This window comes from Triturus cristatus, chromosome 4_2, assembly GCF_964204655.1.
Source record: "Triturus cristatus chromosome 4_2, aTriCri1.1, whole genome shotgun sequence".
Lineage (NCBI taxonomy): Eukaryota > Metazoa > Chordata > Amphibia > Caudata > Salamandridae > Triturus > Triturus cristatus.
In genome coordinates this window covers 31176572-31189534 of record NC_140586.1, presented here as the reverse complement: position 1 = coordinate 31189534, position 12963 = coordinate 31176572, and the positions used below count along the sequence as shown (strand labels likewise).

The window sequence follows — 12963 nt, the reverse complement described above, 5'->3', positions numbered from 1 at the left end:
CTGTGTTTTCAAAAACTTTAGAAAATTGCTACGTCCTCTCATGTCAAGGGTGACCAAATTCAAGAGCAACGATCCAGTGATGGAGAACCCGTTACCAACTTCTGAAGCCAGGTGATTTCTGTGTTTGCAACAACAACAAAAAACAAGGAAGTGTGCAAGATACTGGGTTGTGTTTCTTCTGAGCTCAGCTGAAAACACTTCTACGTATGAAAAAGGTATCTCAGTTTCATGTGGCATTCAATGTTCAGTTCAGTTGACTACTCTCAGAATGGGTGATATGAAGTTCAAGGCATTCATTTTCACCACTGAACGAGCAGAAGCACTTTGGATCCTGTAAAAATGTAACAGAGGTGTTGTGATGCAATCAATTGCAGTAAACTTATGTGAAGGTAGTACTGGGACAGGATGAAAATTAATGTTTTTCCACGCTCTGCACTTTGAAACAGGCAAGATGGCTCAGTGAACCAAGAGCTGGTTGCTGATACAGCTATACAAACGGTAGGTCACAGATTCAAATCCATGCATGGCCAGTTCAGCCGTTCAATTTCTCTACTGTCATTAAGCGTGTAACTCCAATTTAGGTAAAAGCAACATTTGCTGAATAAAGTGGTACACAATCACAAGACTGATTCAGAAAGTGCTATGTGACAAAAACATTTTTTTTACCATTGCAAATTCTTTTGCGGAGTGTGACTGTTGAAGTGAACCGTGGCACAGAGTCACTTCAGCCCGCTGCACCTCCTTCGGCTTTTGATCTGCTCAGCGCCAAGACACCCTCGGGTAATGTGCGCTCTACAAAACTATTTCATTCATTCACATGGTGCTAAAAACTGGCGGATGAGGCTCATTTGGGTGTAGATATATTTCATGTACACCTTAAAGAAGACGTCAGACCAAGTTTGGGAGGCCACAAGGTGGCGGAGTTCTTTTACCACAGCGTCCAGATTTCAAAAAAGGTACTTTTAAAAAGTCATAGTTAAAGGACTCAATGATGTAGACGAACTGTGGTCATTAGTTGCATAAAGACGTTGTTTAGTATATTCAAGCCTTTTCATCTTTGAATACATATTCGCCATATAAACATTTGGCGAGTCACTTTGTGATCGTGAGAAATACACCCCAAGCCTATGGATCAGTTTCTCAAGTACCATTTGGTTAGGCACAGCTTGGTGTTAAACCAAAGGGGATGATGGACGGAGTGTTGAACATTACAAGCACTCAACCCCAGTCAACTGATCTGGGTTTAAGCCATCATCATTCTTTAGCTCACTCCGCCACCCCAGTTCAGACATGGCCATATGCAAATCAGTCTGACCCTGTGCCTCATGGGAACAGTCCAGTCCGAACTGCCAAGCCATGTCTTCCCTGGACCGGAAACAAGCATCCTGGGACCGGTTATGGGTTCATAAACCTCATCAACCAGGCTATCTTGAATCCAGTGGCAAAGTGAGCAAGGGACCCACGTCTGGGCATACCCTGCCAACTTAGGGCGAACAAAGCAAAACCAAAGGGGATGACGGACGGAGTGTTGAACATTGCAAGCACTCACCCCCAGTCAGCTTGGTGTTAGGCAGAGTTTTGTAATTAGAGCCCGTCACCAGGGTTTTTGACAGCACTTCTATACTTTTCAATGTGGCTGTAAAAGTGAAAGGGCACAGTTTAAGATCCCAGCAAACATTTTTCTACTTCCTTTGTCCTTTTCACTGTGGCGTCCAGAAGCCAACTCGCATGCATCACTCACACAGGTCAGTATGCCTGTATTGAGAACGTGATCTGGATTGGCTCCAGTTTAGATGGGCAGGAAATTCATGGATGATTTTTACACCACAGCACTGTGAGGAGTGCCCCCGGTTTGCGTAGCAGTTCCTGTTTCCATAGAGGCTTCAATACGAATGAGCAGGGTTTCGATTTTATTCTCTTTAGGACAGCCCAGACAGTGCCGGTTATCACTTGACCATTTGTTGTCACCGGTTCATGATAGATGGAAATGGTTTGGACAGAACTGATTGACAAGTAATCCCCCTAATGTTACATATGTTTTTAGAGAAGGCAAAGTGATAAAACTTTGGCTTGCATGATCGATTTAGTGTTTTGGTCAGGCTTACTAGTGTTTTCTAGTGACTCATTTAGTGACTGCAGTAAGAGGCCTAAGTGTATTGTTTCACACAGATGATTTCCGAGTCGTTTATAAACACAATAAGCTGAGCTCACTTATAAATTTCACTTGGCTTGTGACAATAGAGCATGTATCTGGTCTCGACATTTAAAAAGCAACAATTCTCTTTGCACATATTACACACTAAAGGCATGTTTAAGTGGAACACAGCAGTAGTGCCTAAGGTTCGAGGAACACTGTGTCCATTCCTTGTATATGTACAAGTATGTTTAGGCTTTATTCAACAATTTTGAGGCATGTGAGACGTGGCCATGTTGACTGGGTGACATGCTAACCGGTCATGAAATCATAGGTTTATTTCCACCATCTGGCATGTTTATGTTTATGCTACACTTTTAGCAGGGTTCATGGAAACTGTCTGTGTTATTAATTTTCCACTGAGGTGGCCAGGTCATCTTTTACTCACTTTAACAACAAAGTGGCTGTGCCGAACAGTGTTATACATAAAGTTTCTTGTAGTACATTTTGATTTATAGATTGAGATTTCTAGTCTTTCTCTAGGCCTAAAGCAGTCTTAAATTGTTAAGGGAGAAAGGTATAAACAGACAGCTTACAATGGAGGAGTTGTCGCAAGATGGACTATGGCGCAAATTAGGTTGGGAAAAGCCTGAAACGATTTACTGACATTCCTATCAGTCCGACCTACTCCCATCACACCCTCTAGGTGGATCAAAGACTTAAATATATTTTTTGCACCACTTTTTCTATAAAAAGAAAGACTGGAAAGAATCCATTCTTGAAAATGTATCTATATATTTGTGTGTCTGTGTATTTGAGTTTTATACATCACAGAAATTTTTGAATTGTTGTGTTGACTATATATGCTTTTCATTGATTTATTTATGTTGCCACGAAACGTTATTAGAATACGTACATAAGTAATCAAACAGAGATGTGGTTAGTAACAACAGATGTGGTTGAATAGGTTTATGCGATACACTCACAATACTAAATAAAATTAAGATCAATTTATTTGGAAGGAACATGGTTAATTCTTCCCAATGTTGTACCGTATTTTCTATGTTATACTGACAGCTCAGGTGTGGTCGGGTTATATGGGCAAACCCCTTGTTTGGTAGACTTCTAGAAGAGTACTTGCCCCTAGAATCAGTTACGAGTGACCACGGAAGAGGGGTTGCTCATGTCCTGGCCACACCTCTAGGGCGGGCACAGGAGCTCTGCACGAGGGAAGAAACGTCCTGCCACTAGGTTTTAGGTAAGGAGGAGAAATGCGGGACTGCACACAGGAACTACTGCAAAGGTGGGAAGAGGGAGCCGGGGACCTTTTTCCTCTAATGGTTAGGGAGGGGCCAGGAGTCGGCCCCATCCACAGGCTAGTGCCAGGCAGAAATGTGGAACCACTGAGCACCCTCTTCAGAATACTATTGGACCTGTGGAAGAAAGTGAAAGGACTGCACCTGCTGTTCAGCCCGGCGAGAAGAATCCCAATGGTTGGTCTTGCTCCCACTTGTAACCAGGACAAAGAAGTGGGCTCCAAAGGTCTGCTGGCTGACCTTCTGTTTAGTTACAGATACACAAAATCTGCAAGAAGTCCACCATTCTGATAGAGCACAGCTGTCCATTTTCTACTAGGCATCCACTGGACCATGCTGGTGGCTCATGTTGGAAAGAGTCTTGACCCCATGTGTTGTTCCTGAGGTCCTCAAAACCTTGGCTGGTGTCAGAGTATACTCCTCCTGTCTAACCCTAACATTAGGGACTTGAAAACATTCTCCACACATTTTGCCTCGAAAGCCATCAAGGGACCTGGACCAACCTGCCAGACGATATGCTGAGAGTGCATCACCGATGGGCCTGACTTCGCATCCTCGGCTTGGCATCGGAATCTGTCAACATCAAGGCCGCTTAGATTCCATCCAGCACATATCTCGATGCAACTGTCAACGAGGACCAGATTGATGCCAAAAACCTCCCTGGTGCTAAAATCAATGGTTTTGATGAGGCTCAATCTTGGCGCTGGATTACATCCATGACTAACCCCTTTTCTATGCACCAGCCCACCGTCTACCTTGTCAGAAGGCTGCTGATAATGAATAGATAACTTTTCCACCAGGAATAATCTAGCCCTTGTACCTGACCACGCTCTATATCATGGTCAGCCTGAAAACTCACCATTGTCCCAATCTTAGCGCTTTGCAGTGCTAGGGGTTGAGGGTTGAGCTCAGGTTAAAATTAATAAAACCTTTACTAGACCTTATAACAGTGCAATTGTTATTTGTGGTGAACTACCACCACCCTAACTCATAATCACTTTCTCACAGGGTTATAAACTAAATTAACTTTAGCATTTAGGCATTCCCTCCCCCCAACCACTTCTTAGTATTCTGCCTTGCTCCTACTAAGCTTTAGATCCTGTATCACACTCTCCAACACATTACAGGTTAGGGCAAGCATTACGCTCAAAGGCGGATGGCTTAATTACTCTTACAGGTAAACTGTTCAAGTTCAGTTCAATGTCTCTTTTACACCTTCCAGCAAAAAGTAATAATGTGCATGGCAGATTCATTTGCGCTCATTTTGTCTTTGGTGACTGGTGTGGGCTACGTTTTGCCACTTCAAACACAAGGAGATGATGGACGGAGCGCTGAAATGTTTCAGACACACATCAGTCACGGATCTGGGTTGAAGCAGTCATCGGTCTTTAGCTCACTTCGCCACCCCAGTTCAGACCAAGCCATATACAAATCAGTCTTGACACTGTTCCTCATGGGAACTCTTCAGCTTGAACTGGCAAGCCAGGTCTTCCCTGGACCGGAAACAAGCATCCTGGGACCGGTTTTAGGGTAACACCCTGTGTAAAGGTTTCAGTGCTCCGTCCATCATCATCTTGTGTGTGCTCCCACCCCCACAGCAGCAGCACCTCTCTCGTGCGGCATGCACAGGAAGGCTCACTTAGGGACGATGTGTGGGAGCGCAATAGGTGAGGCAGGTCTGAGTAGCAACACCTATTCTCAGCAGTGGTGGCCCTCCCAGCCGAATACAGTCAGCCGTATCTCGAAGTATTGGCAGCACCAATCTCTCAGCCCAAGAAAGACAGCTGTATGACACAGGGGTGAATTTTCAGGTACAGTTCTAAGGCTGTTTACCGTGCAGAGCACCCAGGGGACCCTTATGTGACATGAATCATATCCTCTCTGCACTTTGGGAAAATCAGGTTTCACTGGGTGCCCTTTCTGCCAGGAATGTGCTTTTTTTCTCCACCAAACCAAACTCTTCTCCTGCAGGGTGAGGCATACTCCTTCCTTCTCTCAGCAGTCAGGCTTCCAGTCACCTCAGCTCTTCTAGCAGAAAGTGCACACTTCAGGCTTGACCTTTGGAAGGCTGGCTATCAGACAGACGCGTGCCCTGGTTGTACTGGTTTGAGAGCTCTGTGAAGTGCTCCCCATCCCTGGTCAAGAAGAACTTAGAAATGTAACAAGATAGGATGGCTTGAATCCCCATTTTCCAAACAGGGAATGTGGATCCACTAGGCTTCAGAACCGATTTGGGTTGGTTTTCCTTTAAAATGTAATTCTCAGACTGCTGTCGAGTCACAGCCTTTGTGTAAAGTGATGGTACAGCAACTAACAATGGGGCTAACTACTAAGAAGACTATCCTAAATATGGAAACTGTGAAGGGGGAGTTCTCTGTACCTGCCGGTCATAAGTCTTCCTGAAATAAGAACCAGAGATCGACAAAAGGGCAGGCCCCAGTTAGACACTTCCTGACTCTAAACAACAGAAACTGAAGTACCACCCCTCATTCCTACCAACCAACAAATGACAGGTCTCAGGAGAAAGCAATTAGCAGCCCTCTGCTAAAAATGGACCTAATATATTTTTGAAGAGTTGGCCTGTCTCCACTTACTTCATTGTCAATGGTGAGCTAACAGACCAGCACAAGACTAATCTCACAGCTTTGGGTTCCGTACTCAAGTATTCTGAACATACTTAGTTGCTACTTATATCCGAAGCCTAGGGGCCTTGCTATAATAGTGCCAATTTTTAAAGAAAAGGAGATCAGAAAAATATATCTGCTGGATTCTTCGGTTAGGCTGTTAGGAAGGATCCTTTTGGGAAGAGGTCATTCTTTGACAATGTAACTTTTGACATCCAAACTGCTTTCCGGGAGGGTTTGGGTGATGAGGAATTATGGTCAGCTTATCAGTAAACAAGTAACAAAGAAAAAGGGTCTATCCATTTAGGTTCAATTGACCTATCCACTTGTTTGATATCCAGGACAGGTCAAAGTTGTGAGGTATTAGTGGGGTCCTGTGGGTCAAACAAAGAGATGGTTAGGTTACTCCAGCTGGTCCATGAGAGTACCCCATCTCTTAAGCAATGTTTGAAATTCATTTAAGCTGTGCTCTTGTATTCTACCCAGCAACAGTGGTTCATAGCTTGGACTGGAAGGAACGTTGTAAGCCACATACCATGTGGCATCACAATGTAACTCCCACATGCCTTTCTCATTTGGGGAAAAGGGAGGCAGTCACTAAGGCCACTGGCCGCCTTTATCTCTGGGTCCCTTAGTCACAGAACTCTCACTGCCCAATGTTCCAGTTGCGTGTCACTATAATTAGGTATGCACACTGTTACATGTTACCTTGCACGATGTGTCCCTTTATCATATTTAAGCTCAAAGGATTTCAATGGTATGTGTGAGAAATGATTCTGGCCAGCACAGACGTATTTGGATTATGATGCCTTGTGGGCAAGTAATATTTATTTGAAGAGAGTCCTTTACCCGCTTTTTATCGTTGTCTTGGGGCTTGATGGAGCAAAAAACATACAGATGATGGACAGAATGCAGAGCAAATCAAACATTCAACCCCAGTCAAGAGATCTGGGTTAAACCCATCGTTCTTCCGCTCACCATGCCACCCCGGTTCAGACCCGGCCCATATGCAAATCAGTCTTGACCCTGTGCCTCATGGGAGCAGTCCAGCCCAAACTGCCAAGCCAGGTCCTACCTGGACCAGAAACAAGCAACCTGGGACCTTGGGGTTTTATGGAGGCTTTCCTTGCTTCTGAACATCTAAAGCTGAACAGTCCTGTGCTGTACTTTACATGATCCTCCTGCTTTTCGGGTCCTGTTCATCAGAGCTAGCGGAAATCACAAGCAGCTCTGGCACAAATGCACAAACCACCACCGCTCCCTTTGTCACCTCGCACAATCCCGCTTTTTATCAATACATTATCTCTCTCCTCTCCTTCTCTCCTTGCTTTTGCTCTACCTTGCCCCTCTCTCTTTCACTCTTGAAGCCTCTCCTTTGCTGTTGCAATTAATCTTAAAAGCTTGGTTAAAGTGAATGAGGCACCAGGAGAGGATCCAGGCTTTCAAAACCGGCCTCCTAGAGCTCCAGTTCACCAGGGAAATGTCCATTAGAATAAAAGCCATGTCCAACCCAGTTATCCACCATTACAAGAATGATGCCTTGTCTTGCACACCTCTGCATTTCCTCAGTTTCTCTCAAGCATGTCTATGTGGTGTTGCTACTTTACTGGTTCCACCACTGTGGACAAAGGATCAGCCACTGTGCTGATCCTCAGATCTCGCTTTGCCTGTCATAACAGTAAGCATGGATGATGCCACCCATCTTACTGCTCTGAACGCCACATAGGGAGTGGATGGGGCAGTACATCTGGCACCCTGTGCCACGCAGCAATATCTTCACAGCCTCTATTCACATCTACAGGTGTAAGATGAGTTTCTCCTTTAATGACAGTCTGCAGGCATCGTACTCTACAGTAAAATTGACGTTCTATTTGTGTACCGCTAGAGAGCTCTACACAGAGACTGCCATTTTCTCCGGCGAACAAAATCCACCTCCTGATAATGTGGTCCTAATGTTACATACAGTTCTTTGATTTCCTGACCCACTCCATATCAAAGATTTATGGCCATTACATAATAGTGCATTGCCTCAGACACAAAATAAGTGAAATCCTTTAATTCATCAAGCCTTATGCCTTGATGACTCCTAACATAGGAATGAAGGCAATCTGATTTATTAATATTTGCCAAGAAATTAGCATTGTTGTTTATTATCTTAAGAATGAAGACAATCATGCACTATTGGTTTGCACTATGCAGCATGTCACTTTTTAAGAATAGCTTCTACAGTTTTATCAATTGTCTTATTATCAGTATGCAACTATATTGGTTGCTGTTTGTTGTATCTGCCCCATGTCAAAATAAATAATCGACTGAATTAAAGACACATGGGTCTAAAGAGTAAACAGGAAATCCCCCCCCCCAAAAAAAGAGAAGAATAATAAAGCTTTGAAAGGACAAGAGCATTTAGTAAGTCAACATTTGAAGATCCTTCTGCAAGTTTACCAATTGATGCAGCAAAAACATCAGATTTTATGAATGAAGAGTTGTTGTCAATAACAGTGGACCATATGCACAAGAACAATGCAGGTTCTTAAACAGGAGGTTAACAATCATGAAAAGTAATCAAAATATTTATTGTGGTTCGTAGTAAGTAGTCAGCAATAACGAAGAACAAAAAAAAATGCCTCAGTCTGACAACGTGCTACAAATTGTAGATATTACGATGATTCGGAAATTGAAACATTTATATGATTCAAGTGTATCCATCGGGCACACATTTACTCACAATATAAACTTTAGGTTCAATCAGCCTATTGCTCCCAACACTACCTCGGTGCAATCAACCCTGGAAATCTACTCGTCCCAGGCAAGCTGTGACCATGCTCGCTTTTCCTGAGACACTGCCTAGTGCATCAGAACCTCAAAAGCAATAGGTCTCAGTACGAGCTTTTCTTTCCCATGGTGTCTCCCTACTGAAATCTGAACTTTATGGGGCAGGTGGGATCCTTGGTAGTCTTGGTGCTGCTCTAGGAATCCCCATACCCCTATCAGGGTGTATTAATTCATGTGAACGTCCGCACAAATGCACGCTTTGAGATGGTAGGCTATGGCTAGACATTGGCGTCACAACTCTTAGTGCTGCATCCCATGGTACTATGCTCTGAAGTGCTGCTTGTCCATTCTCTGTTGCATCATGCATACAGAGTCTTCTATTGGAGGAAAATCCAATTTTCTGACAGTAACCAATTTGGTGGGTCCTGTTAGTGGCTTTGGAACCTGTTTTTGGAGAGTTCTTCACATAGTGGTCTTTGATTTTTGGCTGGTCATTTGATGTCTTAGCTAACCTTCTATGAGTGTAAATCAAAAAGGTACATCATTTCTGGTATTTCTGTCCAAAAGTGTGCAATACAAGCAACAATTGAGCACTCAACGTTCTTTATGTGTGCTTGGGTCACAATTCAATGAAAAATGGTCAAATAAATTTGATGATGCAATCCCTCTCAATACATCTGATTATGAATCTTCTGGTGCACAATTCTGTATTGAATTCAAATTATTAAGAGGAAATGCCTATTATTTAAATTTTAAACAATACATCTTAAATGATTTTACAAAGGCCTTCATGAGCCATCAGAATAATACCAATATGTATCAACATACCTCATGAACACTGTATGAAGTCAGAGACTACTTATCTTGCTTTATTAATAAATGCAAATTTGATTACATTTTGTGAACAGACATTTTCCCTTAGCAGGCAATTACAGATATTGTTGCCTCTACTTAATTGTAAAGGAATAGTAACATAGGAGAAATAACAGTGAATTTGCTAAAATCTGTTAAACCTTTGTTATACACGGATTCATTTTTTTAAAAATATATGCTGAATGTTGTGCATGAATAGGAGCGCTGAACTACAATTTTGTTTTTACATTAAACGAAAATCGAAACATTTAAGAAAATGTTTAATTTTTTGGGTCACTTTTACAGTGATGATTGATAGCAGTCATAAAATAAAGACTCCGGCGCTGACAGAGCATTGATCATTGATATCAACATCACATATCTGTGAAAAATAAATAAATGTGAAAAGTCAGAGTAACCAAAGGGAACTGCAATATATGAAATGTATTTTATATGCAATACTAATCCTCATCATCAGAAAAGCTTTATTCGATTATTTAAAACCATCATAAAAGCATCACTGTCATTAAACTACCTAACTGTTGGAATAAAACAATGTGAATATATTACATATGCTAAAAAAAAGAAAAACATAAGAATCAAGATCTTCGTTTAGAAACTGCTAATTTTAAATACTACCAACATTAAAACAAACCTGAATATTAGGGCACAATCGTAAAAAAAAGTGCAGTTTTCCATTGCCGAAGCCCATATATATTAAGATTTTTTTTTTAAACTTATGAATAAAAGGAGCATGTTATTTACGAAAGAAGATGAAGTGCTCAAAGGACTGTACAGCAGACTGGTCACATGGGAAAACCAGCACAGCACTGTTGTCAAATTGGTCCAGGGGAAAAAAAGTAAAGATAAAAGGGCTCTTTGCCAGGGGCTCACAACCTAGCTCAAATAATGCTCAAGATTAGATGAGGTTTGTATATTTACACAGCCCCGCAGGAGATAGTTTTGCAGCTGCTCCTGTTCCCTGGGTCATAATAAAACACGTTTGACCTTGGAAATAAAGGCCTTAGTGAGGGAGGACGTACATAAAAACATTCTCCCATCAGATTTCTTTAGCCATGAAGCTCACAAAGCTCAGCCGGGGAATAGCAGGACCCTTCTCACATCTCAGGCAATCTACAATAATCTCCCTATCAAGGGAGGTGGCCTCATTTGCCTGAAGAGAAACCCAAAGAACCAAGGAAGTCACCTTGATCAGATCGGACACGTATGGAATGCCCTAATACCCACGGAGAAAATAATGCAGGGTTGAAAGAGGTAACCCCAGGAGTCAACAACAAAAATATTTCTTTTCCACCTGCATTGAAGCAACATCCCTGTAGCCCCAAACCCCTGAACCATATGTTACGACCGGTAAACATTTTCTCTGAAAGACTTCCAAAAGGGGATGTACTGGCTTGTTACCCACTCTCTTAGAAAAGCCAAACAGTGCACCCACCGAGTGACTATAATGTAAACACCGGTTTGCCAAACAGGGCGATCAGGATGATTGCTGATCAAACAACTCCTAGATAAGGAAATTCTGAAAATCATTCAATAAGCCGATCTTTAATTCAGAATGAGCCTTCCTTCCCTGCTCTCGAGCCACACACCATGTATTTAGTTTTGGCTGTGTTGATATTCAAATCCGATCCATCCATAAAAGTAACAGAACTACTTATCAGGGTCCTCAGGCCGTTGGCGGTATGAGACATTAACACTGCATCATCTGCGTAAAGCTCGGCCGGGACAGGAGTGTCCTTAACATGGGCATGTCCTTCCTTGAAGATACCAAAGAGGCATTTAGGCGATTGATATATAATAAAAGTAAAATGGGGGGCCAGGACACAGCCCTGGCACACACCAGACACCACGATGAAATTCAAACTTGTCAGTACATTCCCTTCCCGGAGCAAATCTGACAGAGGAACTTACCTCACACTGTAACACCCGGAGGAAAATTATCAAATCCTCAGCCAACCCTAGGGCCAAAAGAATGTCCCAAAACATACTGCGATTGATCCCGTCAAACGCACAAGGTAAGTCGATAAAGGAAAAAAATAACTGGACCCCTTTAGCAAATGTTTATTTACTAATGACTGTATGGAGGTTGAGACGTTGCTCAATGGTGCAGAGTCCCTCCCTACACCCATATTGGGCAGAAGAAATAACCCGGTTAGCCCCAGACCAATACTAATCACTTTAACCCTTTGACTCTGCCCTTGCCCCTCTCCCCTTTCCAGAGCAGACATTACTCACCACTGAGAGACCGGCTTGGGGAGGAGCGCTGGCTGTCTGGCGTGCTTACAGATGGTCCTAGAATTGTTCCAGAGAATTCCTTCTCCATAGAGGACTCTCCACTTCCTATTGGGTGATAAACAAAAGAGGGTTACTTTTATGGGCGCATCCTGTTGAATATACACCCATCCAAAGCTTTTATGAGCAAGTGGCTCTTTGAACAAATTAGGGTTTCACACACAAGAGGTCAGTCTTCATTATGACATTCAAGAGTCAGGTTTGCAACTTTTGCTCATTCACAAAGTCAGGCTTACTGCACATATGCCCACTAACTCTTTTGGGAAGCTCGCTCAGTGCTTTTCACAATTCCAGAGATTAACCTACATATGGAGCGATCTCCAGCCAGAAACTATTCCTTTAGACTGTTGAACCTCTGTTCACCTGCCAAGGATCTTAAGAATATATGGCCTTCAAGAAGATGACTTACTGTTTTAGGTCTGAATAAGTTTTTATTGACATGTTGACAAATTCAACTACAGATTGAAAGAAAAGAACAAAAAAGTCTAAAGGTGGACAAAAATATAGTCCACAAACAACTTCTTCCCACACCCCACACCCTCAATATATGGTAAAATATCTATAGCACAAAGTCCCCCGCCTGCTCAAGCTTCATTTGTAGCCATGCTGGAGGGGTAGGGCATCATGGTTTAGATGAACAGTGGTGTAGTAATAGTTCAGCTTGGAAGGGTCTAAGTGTTTTAAAATCTGGAGATGCTGAGGGCACGACAATTCTTTAAAATCTCTGCTAAAGTATTCCAGTAAACGACCCAATTGTTTGGTGAAGGTTTTGTCTTTGCCTCGGGCCAGTCCAGATCCACATACTCTCTATATCATTTATGATCAGAGGGCACCCTTTGTCCCCATAGTCCTAAGATAGTTTGCTTGGCAGCCATTGAGTAGATGGGAAACCAACCATCCAATGGTGCGGGGAGCAAGTAGATGTCTGGGGCTGGTTGTGATTTATTCT

The 12963-nt window shown here is 42.7% G+C and overlaps 1 protein-coding gene across 5 annotated transcripts in view; it reads right to left on the bottom strand.

Moving 5' to 3' along the window:
• The window catches only part of IKZF4 (IKAROS family zinc finger 4), a 218582-nt gene that overhangs the window by 133988 nt on the left and 71631 nt on the right, over window positions 1–12963 (bottom strand). For all 5 annotated transcript variants that reach the window (XM_085600282.1, XM_085600281.1, XM_085600284.1 and 2 more), the window contains one exon: window positions 11958–12062. In XM_085600282.1, coding sequence (XP_085456408.1) covers window positions 11958–12062 — 105 coding nt within the window. The remainder of the gene's footprint in view (window positions 1–11957; window positions 12063–12963) is intronic.